The sequence below is a fragment of the Aspergillus flavus genome, chromosome 5, assembly GCF_009017415.1.
Source record: "Aspergillus flavus chromosome 5, complete sequence".
In the NCBI taxonomy this organism is placed as follows: domain Eukaryota; kingdom Fungi; phylum Ascomycota; class Eurotiomycetes; order Eurotiales; family Aspergillaceae; genus Aspergillus; species Aspergillus flavus.
In genome coordinates, this window is record NC_092408.1 from 1,445,722 (window position 1) to 1,459,110 (window position 13,389).

General features: G+C 48.3%; 8 protein-coding genes across 8 annotated transcripts; 3 read left to right on the forward strand and 5 right to left on the reverse strand.

Moving 5' to 3' along the window:
* Positions 1-549: 549 nt before the first annotated feature.
* Positions 550-1,737, forward strand: F9C07_6421 (uncharacterized protein; the record flags this gene model as incomplete). Its single annotated transcript, XM_041286322.1, has 1 exon — positions 550-1,737. One exon carries the CDS (start codon positions 550-552, stop codon positions 1,735-1,737), a length of 1,188 nt encoding a protein of 395 aa, XP_041147487.1.
* A 483-nt stretch (positions 1,738-2,220) lies between these two features.
* F9C07_6420 (cupin domain protein) lies at positions 2,221-2,814 on the reverse strand (the record flags this gene model as incomplete). The annotated part of the gene is made up of 1 exon (XM_041286325.1): positions 2,221-2,814. One exon carries the CDS (start codon positions 2,812-2,814, stop codon positions 2,221-2,223), a length of 594 nt encoding a protein of 197 aa, XP_041147488.1.
* Positions 2,815-4,176: 1,362 nt separating this feature from the next.
* F9C07_6419 (kinase-like domain-containing protein) lies at positions 4,177-4,581 on the forward strand (the record flags this gene model as incomplete). The annotated part of the gene is made up of 1 exon (XM_071511462.1): positions 4,177-4,581. The coding sequence occupies one exon, from the start codon at positions 4,177-4,179 to the stop codon at positions 4,579-4,581; it is 405 nt and encodes a 134-aa protein (XP_071364365.1).
* Positions 4,582-5,240: 659 nt separating this feature from the next.
* On the reverse strand, positions 5,241-6,412 carry F9C07_6418 (putative serine/threonine protein phosphatase PP1; the record flags this gene model as incomplete). Its single annotated transcript, XM_041292777.1, has 4 exons — positions 5,241-5,339; positions 5,397-5,696; positions 5,750-6,151; positions 6,233-6,412. 4 exons carry the CDS (start codon positions 6,410-6,412, stop codon positions 5,241-5,243), a joined length of 981 nt encoding a protein of 326 aa, XP_041147489.1.
* Positions 6,413-6,759: 347 nt separating this feature from the next.
* F9C07_6417 (uncharacterized protein) lies at positions 6,760-6,993 on the reverse strand (the record flags this gene model as incomplete). The annotated part of the gene is made up of 1 exon (XM_071511461.1): positions 6,760-6,993. One exon carries the CDS (start codon positions 6,991-6,993, stop codon positions 6,760-6,762), a length of 234 nt encoding a protein of 77 aa, XP_071364366.1.
* A 452-nt stretch (positions 6,994-7,445) lies between these two features.
* Positions 7,446-8,651, reverse strand: F9C07_6416 (putative alcohol dehydrogenase; the record flags this gene model as incomplete). Its single annotated transcript, XM_041292778.2, has 3 exons — positions 7,446-7,915; positions 8,005-8,451; positions 8,510-8,651. The coding sequence occupies 3 exons, from the start codon at positions 8,649-8,651 to the stop codon at positions 7,446-7,448; spliced, it is 1,059 nt and encodes a 352-aa protein (XP_041147490.2).
* Positions 8,652-8,766: 115 nt separating this feature from the next.
* F9C07_1641420 (alpha-acetolactate decarboxylase) lies at positions 8,767-9,756 on the reverse strand. Its single transcript, XM_041286326.2, has 2 exons — positions 9,104-9,756; positions 8,767-9,027 (listed from the first exon to the last, which is right to left on the reverse strand). Exon 1 carries the CDS (start codon positions 9,644-9,646, stop codon positions 9,173-9,175), a length of 474 nt encoding a protein of 157 aa, XP_041147491.1. The 5' UTR covers positions 9,647-9,756; the 3' UTR covers positions 8,767-9,027; positions 9,104-9,172.
* A 328-nt stretch (positions 9,757-10,084) lies between these two features.
* F9C07_2284707 (acetolactate synthase catalytic subunit) lies at positions 10,085-12,783 on the forward strand. The gene is made up of 2 exons (XM_041286319.2): positions 10,085-10,368; positions 10,418-12,783. The coding sequence occupies exons 1-2, from the start codon at positions 10,293-10,295 to the stop codon at positions 12,100-12,102; spliced, it is 1,761 nt and encodes a 586-aa protein (XP_041147492.1). The 5' UTR covers positions 10,085-10,292; the 3' UTR covers positions 12,103-12,783.
* Positions 12,784-13,389: the final 606 nt, after the last annotated feature.

Genomic DNA, 13,389 nt, shown 5'->3' on the forward strand with positions numbered 1-13,389 from the left:
GATGAATCTGACAGCTGGGTGTCAAGAGAGGTGCGGCGTCAGGCAACCAAGCGTCTGCCGAGAGCCTTTACTAAGGCTATCTTTGTCGTGACTATAACTGAACAAAGGAGTACCACATCCCGCGTCATTAAAGATTTTTCATCTAAGCAGGGCAATTCGGGCACGGTCTTTGAAGTAGAACTAAAATCGGCTGTTGGCCCCTATTCGTGGATCTTTCTCAACATCCACGTTCAAGTGCCGCAAGGTAAGCAGAATGAAACAAGAGCCCCCAGTTCTTAGGTGATATGTCGGAAAAGCTCCTTTGTTATCGTAGGACCAGGTACCCTTGAAACGAAGATGATTCCAAATGCTAAAGGAAAATCGAACTTTGATACCGTGTCTGGGGGCTCCCAAGGGGTATAAGGACCGTTGAATCATTCGCGTGTGTTGAGATCTGTCTGAGCAACAGAAATTCTTGGAGGTTGATCAATGTGAAGCAATCAACAGTGTGCTTCTGGTGGTCATTCCATTGCATTCCGTTTTACTCTGTTTTTCCTTCTTTAACTCACAATGACATCTTTGCCTGGATCAAATCGGGCCATGCTAGTGGCTCTATGGCTTATGTTTGCTCTTTTAATCGGATTTTCTGACGGTCATGCGAGGTCCATCCGACGCCATGGAGGATTGAGGAACCCATCTCGTCCCATTAAAGCAGTTTCGCTCTGTGGAATAGGTTGCCCCTCGTGCCCCGCCGGTTCAAAGACAGCACCAAAGGTTTCGAGACCTAAAAACGGGATAAAAAGTGGATCGTTACCCAAGCGGGTGCTAGCCAGACCAGAGGATGAGGATTTCGGTGGGGATGTTGATGCGTTCTTGGTGAGCCAATATATGAGAGCGGATTGGGTGCCTTCGTCTCAACAGAGCCTGTCATCAGGTCTGTTCAGGGAATTGGGAAATGTGAAGTTCAACTTGGCAGTGCAGGATCTACATGGATGTACCTCAGTGGTAGTAGTTTCCGAAAAGGGTGTATGGATGTCGCATATGTGGGAGAATCCTGCATTCGGTACGGAAGGCCCGTCTGGCGAGTTGTGGCCCAGTGCCGAGAACACGTTCATAGCCGATGTCCTCAATGCAATGGAACATGGCAATCAAGAGATGCCAGGCCTGACGCAATTCACCGGAAATGGCGGTGCCTTCATCGCCGCCTACAAGCCTTTTGCCTACATCTTTTATCCGACGGGGACTCAGAACCTTAACTATGACCGTGCATATAAAGCTAGGATCGATCGGATCAGAGAGAAACTCCAACGGCTCATTCCACTGAAAGCACCACCCCTCCTATATCAATATGATCGCACTAGAGGAAGTATGATGGATGCAAGGGGAAAGGTTCTCTTTCAGTACGAGCCTAATGAAAGAGTTATGCAGACCAACGATGGCCCCCTGCAACAGGCACTGAATCGCTTATGGCTAGCCAATCGACCTACGTATGTTCATCAGAGATACTGGCCTGCTTGGCCCCGGCAGATGGTCGCCGGTAATGCCAATCAGAAAAGGGATACCGCGTCTAGTACACCGAGCTCAACACCAAACTCGACGCTTGATGATCCGGAGACCACACTTACCCGCCAGATCATCCCAACATTGTCCACTATAAGTCTCGATGACAGTATTGAGTCTTCTCCTGCAACTCTTGACGAGACACTGATTGTGTCACCAACATCTGAGGCCGAACCGGACATTAACATCGATATCTAGTCCACTCCAGAGCACAATACCTTGATCGGTAATGAGTTCGGAATCCAGCCCGACATCTGTTAGACAAATTTCAGCATCATTCCATTGCCTAGCTAAAAGGCGACCCATACTATAGGTACAGCGGTAAGCGATAAGGTAGCGAGACCGTTAGTACAATAAAAAGTCTCAAAAACTAGCATTTGGCCTACCACGACGAGAACTGCAAAATCGCCACCATATTCCTAAACGACAGTCCTCGTAGGAATGGAAAACATCCAACAAACACGGAATCTATCTATTGTAAATATATCTAATAAAAGTTATTTTCCCCATTACGACTACTGCAGAAGTACGATCATTTCTCAAAGTTGGACTTCAAGTCAGGAAGGCGAGGAGAGAAAGCTTTGTTATAATCTCGAATAGGATTATTACTCGTCAAGGATATAGTCGACGCTCACACACTTGTAGAGTGTTAGAGATCAGACCAAAAAGACTTCCAGCCACTCACAGATTAGTTGCACTCGCACTGGGCTTAATCTCCGTCTGAGTCCCCAGTTCCTCCTTCAGCACTTTATCCCCAACAACTAAAGGCTTGGTACCCTGCAGCACGAAAACCATCCTAGTCCACTCTGTCTCACTTGCATTTCTCCACTCATGCATTGTTCCCCTCTGCACAGCAATATCACCTTTCTTCAAGAGCTTCATCTCCTCCGAGTCCAACCACATCTCAATAGATCCCTCCAGGACGATCCCATAATCCAAGCTCTGTGTCCGATGCATTAATCCCTTGCCTCCCGATTTCAGAGGCGCAAAGTCCACGACCCGGCAGACGGTTCCACTGGGGCTAACCAGACCCAGGTTGCCAGACGCTATCAAGGACTCGTGGGCGGCTATATCGGCGTCACCGCTTAGTTCGGCAGGGAACTGGGAGGTTGTGAAGGGGACATTGAAGCGGAGGCTACCGTTGTCGTATTCTCTGAATGTACTTTCCGTTTCACTGTGGATTATCGCGGTACCGTTGGCGTCGTGGGTTGTGATGTATCGGGTGAAGTTGGGGAGGGTTGGGGTGTTGTGGGGGTTATGGGATGATGAGGACATTGCGGTAGTATTCCTTGTGGCTTTCGAAGACGTTCCTTCTTGTTCAGATTGTTTTTCCGTTGTGTTTTGGATGCCCTTTTTATGTAATGCGGGCTGTTCAGTGGTAGTGGAAGAAGATGAGGTGTAGCAAGACCTGAGCCACAGCTGGGTTTGAACGCCGAGGGGTTCGGGAGTCACTGGATTTTGAGAGCTACCAGACTAATCTAGGTTCATGTACCGATATTTTACTGTTTTGTGTAGCTTTTTCTCGAACTCGGCCAATCAATGTTGTGGAGCTGCAGGGTGAAGTGGCTTGCATGATGTGACGTGGTGAGGGGTTGAGCTCCCGCGGATCATTGAATATGTACATCTCTGGATCAAAAAGAGCCGACGATTTTCATGAACTCATGGAATGGCTCGAACCGTTTCATTTCTGCGTGCAAAATACTGAATATCTGGTATGAAAAAGGCTCATACTGCTTGGTGCCCTTTCACTGTTCTAGCCGTAGTGCCATATATGTCAAATAAATAGTAACATTTATGAAGATCCAGTGCAAGGACACCCGTAACGGTTTACTCCAGAGCCTGGGGTTATGAGAATATTCTCTTAGCGAAAAGGCCCGATGTTCTTCACTATTCTACCTCATCCCTAGATCGTGAGGCAAGTGGCTCCAAAATTCAGAAATGGAGTTGGAACCGGGGTTGATACCTTTTTACTACACATACTGTTTCAGATGAAGGTGCTCACGACTATTTCTGTAACCTCCGTGATCGGAGAACTCCTATCATCTTTGTCTCGTTTAGAAAAGGCCATATAGGTCACTTGCTGTGACGATAGTTTCCCATGGTGACACCAAATGGAATTGCTAAGCAGATTGTTGGGGGATCCATGGTTGTGAGACTATTTACTCAAAGGTTGTATTGTTTCAGCTTGTGCCCAAACCGATCAAGTTTCTAAGTTTGGCTAGCCAACCCTTCCAGGAGCAATTAAGAATAAAACTACAAGTACGACATATTTGCATTGGATTCCCCATCAGAAATCATAGCACCCTAGCTGTGCGGCACATGAATTCTTTGATCCACTCGTTGAACCCATTAGCATTAGTATTATCCATCATCCCATATGAGCCCAGACCCTTGCGCAGCATGTAGCTGGACCACTGAAAGCCAAAAGCATTGTGGCTACAACAGCTATTTCAAGCTCTTCTTTGAAGCAGGAGATCGAGGCGTCTGGTCCTTGGGCTCAAAGCTGATTCTCAAAGACCGAGGTTCTAGCTTTCCGACCGCTGAAGTACCAAATACTCAATTTGTGAAGGAAAACACATCCATTCCTGTTCTCACTGTCATTGATCTTGGGACGAAGGTGGCCACACTCTTACCCTTATGAAACGAATTCCTGGCGAGCCCTTAAGCAAAGCCTGGTCAAAGCTTTCTACACATGAAAAGGAGGGAATAGCAAAACAGACCGCGGAGTATCTGCTACAACTTCGCAATCTCCAGTCCGACAAGACCCAATCTCTTACTGGCGGTCCAGTGTATTTAGATTTCCTATTTAGGAACAAAGATTCCCATCTGTCCCATGGTCCTATTACAACCCATGACGAGCTTTGGGCTCACATGGAGCGTGGATTGAATGAAGCCATATCTGAGGCTGTGCGCATACGACTTCGGCAACGTATGCCACCTGCGGCACCTTATACCTTTACGCACGGTGACCTCACTAATGTTAATATCATGGTTGAAAATGGATGTCTTACTGGGATTATTGATTGGGAGACATCCGGATAATTTCCAGCATGGTGGGAGTATGTTTGTCCGTCAGTTGGTGACAGTGAGGAGGACAGGGAGTGGAAGGTTTTGTTACGACAATATATGCCCGATCATAATACCGCACGGGAATTTTGGCTGGATTATTATTATCTCTGTAGGGATCCAGACCATGAAAGAGCGAAGAATTTCAAAGAAACTGAATGGGACGAGCTATAGAGAGGACGTGGCATCTTGTTTGCCCGGTACGATCAGGGGGTTCTAGAAATCTTGATGAACATCTCTTATTAACGGCGGCATTAACATCCTTTGTAAACTTTTGAAATTCCTTCGAAGATAATGCAACTATAGTGCTTTTGTAGACTTGTATGATGGCCTTGTAACTCTAACTGAGTTGTCGAAAGCTCTGGGAAGGTGTTAAAGCCCTTTGAACACAAGAATGACTAGATGGCTTGAATATCATCAACAGTAGAGTAGATTCCCTTCTTCGATATTTACATTCTATTATACACAGAATCCTCCATTTTTTCCAATAAATCACAGTCACTCGACGGATACTAGACATGAAGGTATGACTTTAGGGACAATCATGAGGACAAAAAATAAGTCGACTATACATAATACACACAACATGGAGCTTCATATGGCTACGGTTTAGACTTCACCCTACCCTGGCATCACTATGATTGCTTCTTCTGCTGACTTGAAGATGGATTAGACCTGTCCGATTTGAACCCTCTGGTAATAATTGCTTTTTTCTTCTCAGCCGGTTTAAGAATCTAAGTAAAACCATTCAGCCGCGTTCATTCAATATCTCAAACATGGATACCACATACCTGAAAAGAGCAAAGCAGGCTCTCATCAACACTCATCATAGCGCCGGCGTTGTCAAATTCACCACAGTAATTCGGTGCGCTGAACAACGTGACAAGCTTTCGTTTGGCGAAGAACTCATACCCATCTTCCACACACTGATGCGCACGACAGATCAAGTCTATATCGTGTTTCTGCACAAAACGGTGCACAACGTCAGGGCCGAATGTGAAGGAGACACCACGGTCATTCTCGCCCCAGCCAGTTATTTCCTTCTCCGGATCCGCCCAGAGGAGATCACACAATAGACCGCAGTCAGGTATCTATTCTAATTAATGTAAAGGTTCAAAACGTATTTGAGAAGGAATGGACTTACATCTGTGGGACGCATTATGCGACGGATCTGCTCCATGGAATTTAAATCTGGACTAAGTCCTCCATGCATACAAAAGATCTTGTCCTCCACAATAGCCGCAATTGGCAAACAGTTAAAGCAATCAATAAACGTCTTCCAGAGCTTGACATTATATCTCCTCTTGCATTCGTCGTAAAACCCATAGATTCGGTTTATCGAGGCACATTCGTGATTTCCTCGCAGGATAAAGAAGTTCTCGGGGTATTTGATCTTATAAGCTAGCAGGAGGCAAATGCATTCGACCGACTGCTTTCCGCGGTCAACATAGTCGCCAAGGAACAGGTAATTGGCATCAGGTGGATAGCCGCCGTATTCGAACAGGCGAAGGAGATCGTAGTACTGGCCGTGGACATCACCGCAAATCTATTTACTACGGGTTAGTGATGGGCTGGTACACTTCTCCGCGAGATAGGTCAAGGGAGATAGATGGTCATGAAGGCATACCTGAATGGGTGCCTCGAGCTCTAGTAATATGGGTTGGGATATGAAAACCTCACGCGCTTTATGACAGAGATATTGGATCTCCGAGTCCTGCAGTCGAACGTGTTTACCTGGTCGGCTACCCCTGACTTCGAGCAATCTATTAATGATAGAGTCCAGATCTACCTCCTCCTTCTCAGACATGATGTGTAACTGCCAGGGATATAGATTAATTTTATTTGTCCTAAGCTACTGAGAACCAGTGCGTGCTTGTGCTATGGTTGGTGGTATACCTGTTCGATGAATATGGGAACGTCCTTATATAGCCTACATGGCGGTGAACGGTGCTGCCTGAGTGTCCTAGTGAAGGCTTACGGAGTTGAGATTTGCCTCCCGATTTTGAGTGTCGGAATTCCGAGAAGGATGTCGGACTTGACACCATCGTCTCCACAAAGATCCATAGTTCGCCTCACGCATTACGACGACAAGTACATACAATCTAATCTAAGAAGGCTCCATATGTACGTCTCATTCCCGGGTCAACTGCAGGGCTACATCTTTTGAGCAACTCCATAGAGTATGACACCATAATCTTCTTGCTGACCACGAGTTCTATAAGTGGGGGAACTTCGCGAGGATGGGTATTCGCGTGGCTCTTCACGCTGCAGGAGATAGTCTGGTGGTGCGGATTGGAACATTGTGTAGAATGGCGATGTGGGCTCCTCCTTTGCCGGGAAAAGGCTAGGGGGCTTTCGTCTTGTGTGGTCCGCTGGTTTGTGTGACATTTTGTTGGAAATCAGGGCGGTATTCTGTGGAAGGCAAGAACTGTTGGGTATGATATATCTGTAGAGTATCTCTTGGGTTCACTTTGCTGGGAGGGACGGGTGTCAGATAGGTTGTGATGCTGTAGGTGCCTAGTAGGTTGCCTAGTTAATATACCCACCACGCCAAGTTGGAATAAAGGATTAGAGAGTCAATGGAAAATTATTTCAGGCAGCGGGGTAAGTTCCACGGGAATAAGAGTAGAGTGACTGCTATTAAGGATGATTGTTCCTATATATGCATAACAAAGAAACGCTCTTGTTTGTAGTAGCAATGATATTGATGGCTAACCACTGATATATGAATATATGCTCTCCTTATGTCCACTATACTTAGGAAGTCTTGCCATAGCGATCTTAGCTTTGATCCAACCTGCATGACTTATGTTTATCTCTATGCCTCTACATCTGTCCATCTACTTAACCCTAACAACAACCTTCCCAAAATGATTCCCACTTTCTAAAAACCTGAACGCCTCGTTGGCCTCTTCAAATGAGAACACCTTATTAACTACGGGCTGGATCTGATGTTTCTCATAGAACTTCACCGCTTCCTCGAACCGATCCTTGGGTCCGTTGATGATCCCTTTCAGGGTAACATTCCTCCGCAGTGCCAGCAAGTTCACGTTGGTCCGGTCATCTGGCGCGTCCATCTTCCCGGAGACGTATCCGATGCAGTTGATCAACCCACCAAAGGCGATGGAGTCAAAGCTCTTCTTCAGGGTCTGGGCGCCACCGACCTCTAGGATGATGTCTGCACCGTGGTTGTTGGTGAGGCGCATTACTTCTTCTTCCCAGTTGGGGTGGGTGCGGTAGTTGATTGTGTAGTCGGCGCCGAGTTCCTTGGCTTGGGCGAGCTTGGAGTCGGAAGAAGAGGTGATAATTACTGGACGTATGTTAGCTAGAGATCTTGCTTCCACCGAAGGCAATATAAAATAAAATAAAAGAGGAATCATAGGTCAGTCAGTAACGCACCCTTAGCACCAGACGCCTTTCCGATCTGCAGCCCGGCAATGGCGACACCGCCCGTTCCCTGCAGCAGGATATATTCTCCGTGTCCTCCGTTCTGTCCCATAGGTCGCATGCCGTTGATCGACATCCATGCCGTCACGACTGCAATAGGAAGCGTGGCGGCCTGCTCATCGCTCATGTAGCTCGGCGCTTTGACCAGCGCATGTTCCGGGAAAACGCGGTACTCGGCCAAGACACCATCGAGGGGCAGACCCATCCCCCGCGACAGTTCCTTTTCCGTCACTTGGCCAGTCTGATGATCGGGGAGGAAGGTAGAGAGAACGCGATCGCCGACTTTCCAAGCGCTGACACCATCGCCGACCTGCGTGATGACGCCGCACATGTCGGAGCATGGCACTATGCGGTCTTCTTGTCCGACGGACTTGTGATGGGTGTACTCGCCATTAGTTACTGAATCACAGCGTTAGCTCTGATTTTTGAACCATGGAGAAGGATGCGCTAACTGTACCCTCGATGTCGCGGTAATTCAGCGACACGGCGTGGATCTCGACGAGGACTTCGCCCTTGCCCGGAGCGGGCTTCGGGGCTTCGGTGAGTTTTAACGACTCTACTCCCTTCAAGGGAGTCGTCCACTGCTTAATTGAGGCCATCGTAAGTTTCTTTGGCTGTAAAAGTCTTTCACCCTCACGTTAAATGACAAAGTGAAGGACAATTTCGACTTCAATTTGGGAAGAGAAGCTTGGAGAATTCTCTTTGGAGAAATTCCTTGGAGACGATTAATAATGTCTCGACGTCACGGTGGGGAGTGCCCCACTGCGAAGAATGCCGAGACCCATCGCGACCTTCCCAGCGTATGGCATGGCATTTTGGAGAAGAGGAGAATATGGTTGGTTGGATGGTGAAGATCGACAAGATCATGTGCGGTGTTTATATCAGGAGGCAAAGGGCGATCATATCGTATCGGTCGATCTCTCCGGGCCAATGTATGAAACGAATGCGTCGCGCATGTTTAGGAAATACAAAGTGCTATGTAGATCTCCGTTAGCTGCATTCCTTATTGGCACTCAATGTCATGCGATACAGAGATGGAGATGTAACATACCAATTTACGTCAGTTGGTGTTTCACAACTCTTACCAGGGCCTCTCAGCCAAGCCCAACCCCGAAGCCCTTCAGGAAAGGTTTTGATCCTCCTCATAACTCCGAATTGGGACTCCAAGGAAGTCCTCGTCTTGGGGCAACTCAACCACATAATCCTTGAGAACCCCCACAGAGAGCTTCACGTCCCAAGCCTCGAATCCCGTAACGTGTCCTCCCGCGGTGCGATCGTCAGAGATGAAATGTAGATGGAATCCCGCGATGTTGAAGCCATTGCTACAGCCAGGCGACCAGAATCCAAAGAGGAGGCCTCGAACATTGTGGGCAGATTGTAGTTGCTGGCGTCTCGACAAGTCGAATAATGGCTGCTTTTCTCTAAGCGGCGCGGGCATAACTCGGAAGGCCACCTGATTGAACACACCGTCCACGCGGACAGAGAGAAAAGAATTCTGTTTTGAAGGAAGAAGAGGTGCGAGTGCCGTGTGTAGGGTTGGCATTGCCAGAGAGGGAAGACTCTTGGTTAGGGTTGGTTTGAATTGGGTGACCATGATGAAGGGGAAGGTATCGGTAGCGTTCACGTTGCACGGTCGCTTTTTCGAAGTAAACTAGTATAATTGGCCATCGACCATGATCTTCCTCTATTTAAACAAAGCAACAGTTCCAAGGCCATGGTCGCCATGTGCGAGTACTTGGCGAATAAGTTGGTCCGCTGTGCGTCAAATCCTGCATGAGGACACTCACCACCAGGAATTGATAGGAACCGAGGTTAATGCACACAGCAAGGGATAGCGGTGAAGAGTCAGAGTATTTCCCAGGTCTACTAACGTGTTCGAGGCATCTCAAACGAGAGTCTGCATGGTGGCGAAGCCATGTTAACCAATTTGGTAAGACTCTTGGGATACCGCCCGCGAGGCTGTTACCTGTTTGGGGAATGAGCTTCACCACTGGATCTTCGCCAAGTGGAGTCCGGCTTTTAGGCGGCCCCTGGTTTTATTATATCTATCTTCTTTGTTCTCGGGCATACCGCTATAGGCGTACATCACTGTCCTTGTACAGTAGTTCCCCAATAGAGCGCTGAGGACTCGGGCAGCCCTGCCATGTCCACCATATAAGCAGGCGGACCCTTGCACATCCCCTGTCCTGTGCTGTGCTCTGTACACATTTGCCTCTACGTAATGAGCTACTTCTTGTGAGATGGAGGGACTTCTAGGATTTACGGGAGGAGAGATCCTCCACCGGCGTCTCATCGGCCACGGTGTGGACCACATCTGTAAGTGACTCGTTTAGGGCATATTAGCCCCATCTAATTCGTGGTTTAGTTGGACACCCAAAGGCAGGCGCTTTAGCATTGTTTCGGGATGTGTACAAGTCTACTGTCATTCGTTTTGTTCCATCGCGTCATGAACGAGGTGCCGGCCACATGGCTGAGGGCTACGCCAAGGCAACCCGAAGACCAGGCGTGGTCTTTGTGAGCACTGACCCCAGTAGCTCCAACATAATCAGTCCAATGCTGGATGGCCTTCTGGATGGAACACCTATGGTGGTGATCTGTGGCCAGGTCCCTGCCACTCAAGAAACCAACTCCCTCCAGGAGGAAAAGTCCATGGAGCGGATCGGAGCATGTATGAAGTGGCGTGCGCGTGTGCAACGACTGAGCGAGTTACCTGGTGCGATTGATGCGGTCTTCCTTCATGCCACCAGCAAACAGCCTGGGCCGACTCTCTTAGACATCTCTTCTGAAATCGGTGAAGCGATCTTTGACTCACAGGCCCTAGAAGAGTTACCGAGAGTGGCGCTGATGGTCGAGAAAGTGCACGAGAAAGATTGCATCGTTGCCCCGCCAATAGTCGACGCTCGCTTTCTGTATGAGAGGATTTTCCATGTGGCCGACATGATCAACCAGTCCAGACACCCGGTGATCTGTGCAGGAAATGGCGTCCTCGCTTCGGCGCGGGGGTGCACGCTGTTGTCCAAGATAGCTAAAAAAGCTCAGATCCCCGTGGCAACCACACTACTCGGTTTGGGTTCCTTCGATGAAACTCGCGAAGAGGCCTTGCACATGATTGGTACATATGGCGCTCCGTATGCCAATTGCGCGATCCAAAATGCCGACTTACTCATTGTTATCGGGGCCAGATTGGACGAGCGCGCAGTAGGCGATGCAGATGGGTTTGCGCCCAAAGCCCTGGATAGGGAGGGCGGAGGAAGAGGCATCGTACATTTTGACATCGATGCAGGTAAACTTGGGAAAGTCATCGAACCTACAGAGATCATTCTCGGCGACCTGTCAGAGACCTTGCCCGTTTTACTCTCCTTCTTAATTCCTGTGGAGGATCGAGTTCGATGGTTGGACCAGATCCAGATTTGGAAAAGGCTGTATACCATCGAAGAGCCTACAGGTAGGGCAAAACATCGCCCGTGCCCTCAACAGGTTGTGGCCGAGCTCAACCGCCAAACAACCCCCATGAAGAGCAGCATAACTGTGACCACCAGCGTCGGTCAGAATCAAATGTGGACGTCCCAACATTTCCGTTGTACACATCCACATTCCCTGATCACTTCTGGCAGCCTGACCACGATGGGGTTTGGCGTACCGGCTGCCATTGGGGCTAAGTTAGCTCTCCCCGATCAACAAGTCATTGCCGTGGACGGCGATGCCTCCTTTTGCACCACGATGGAAGAGCTCATGACCGCGTTGCTACATCAAGTACAGATCAAGGTGATCGTCTTTAACAATCGGCAACAAGCTATTCTGTCGCAATTACAGAGCGCGTACGGTGCGAAAGCTTGTTGTGATGCCCGAATGAGCCCAGACTTTGATCGCTTAGCCAGGAGCATGGGCTGCCAGGGTCAACGATGCGATCGCGTTGAAGAACTTCCACACGCTATCTACTGGTTATTACGCTGTCGGGGGCCGGCATTGCTAGATGTAGCCATCCGTCAGCCTGACATGGTTTCGATCGCAGCAAATGGGACACAGATGGACACCGTGGCATGGGCATGATTCTGTATATTATCTCGAGCTTATCGTTAGTCCATTGGATATCCACAAATATTAATAATTCGTTCACCAAATTGAGGTGCCATCGCGTCAAGGTAACATATGCCCCTGTCCTCGTACAGGGCAACTATACGCCTAGACTCATCCATGTAAGGAATGTGTCACTCTTACTGTCGAGCAGTCGTATAACCCAACATAGAAGTTCCCAGATCTGTTAAAGTAACGGGGCGGTCGCAATCTAGTTGATTGTCCACAGGGGTTACCACTTGAAGTAGGACGCGGGTCAGGGCCAAAGCGTCGTCTATCTTGCAACGGGTAGAAGATTGAATTGGTGGATACCCGAGGTTAAAACATTTTCGGAAGGAGTCTTCAAATCGACAGGTCACGTCGAAGGCTTACCTCACCTCTCAATGCCACCGAAGGAATGAGATACATAATCTTGACGTTGTTCTCGAGCAACAGTCATACGGAACGGTGCCACGGTAGCATTCCGCACTGACCACCGTGTCAACTTCTACCCAAGACCGGCAATAATACGAGAGTAATATCCACATTCTCTGGATGCTTGCAGATCCGGGGACGAGGTTCCCCGCGTTACATGCGGAGAAGTGGAGGTGGAAGCTTGAGACTTCGTGGGGGGTTTTCTTCGTCTTGACAATTATAACTACATAGTCGCAAGGGGTCCACTATAATGATTTTTAGAAACGATAATGCATGATTATATATCACTATACCGCTACCAGTGAGTACTCTGTACTATCCACGATCGCTCCTCAGCTTAGATCCACTTAGAGTAATAGCTAGTACCTACATAGCCACTGCTTTCATATAGAGGATGTAACGACCTCCCTATGGAAGGTCAGCAACTCTCAGCTACTCTAGCCTACCGCTACTTACAACTACAAATTCAAAACTATATAAAATGTTAGGCAACTGTGCCTTGAGAGATGGGAGATACGCGGAAGCTAAACGGGCGTTCAGCACAGCTATTATTGGGCCGCCAGCAGTGGCCTGCGGGATAATTGTTCTCTCGGGCATCCACCGTGACACTACTTATACTACTAGTAATTCCCAGTTAAGCCATTATGTACCAGTTCACTACAACAGACATTTTATGTTCCTAACAAGAGTAAAACTTCCCACCCAATTCGCTCGGCCTCTTTCACTGTCCAAGACTTAATTGAGTGATTACTAGGATCGTGTTAATCTCTGTGGAGCGGTTCGCTTAGAGATCGGGAGTAGAACTATCAGAACCACTTGCCAAGGGTGGTCCAATGATAACTTCTATAC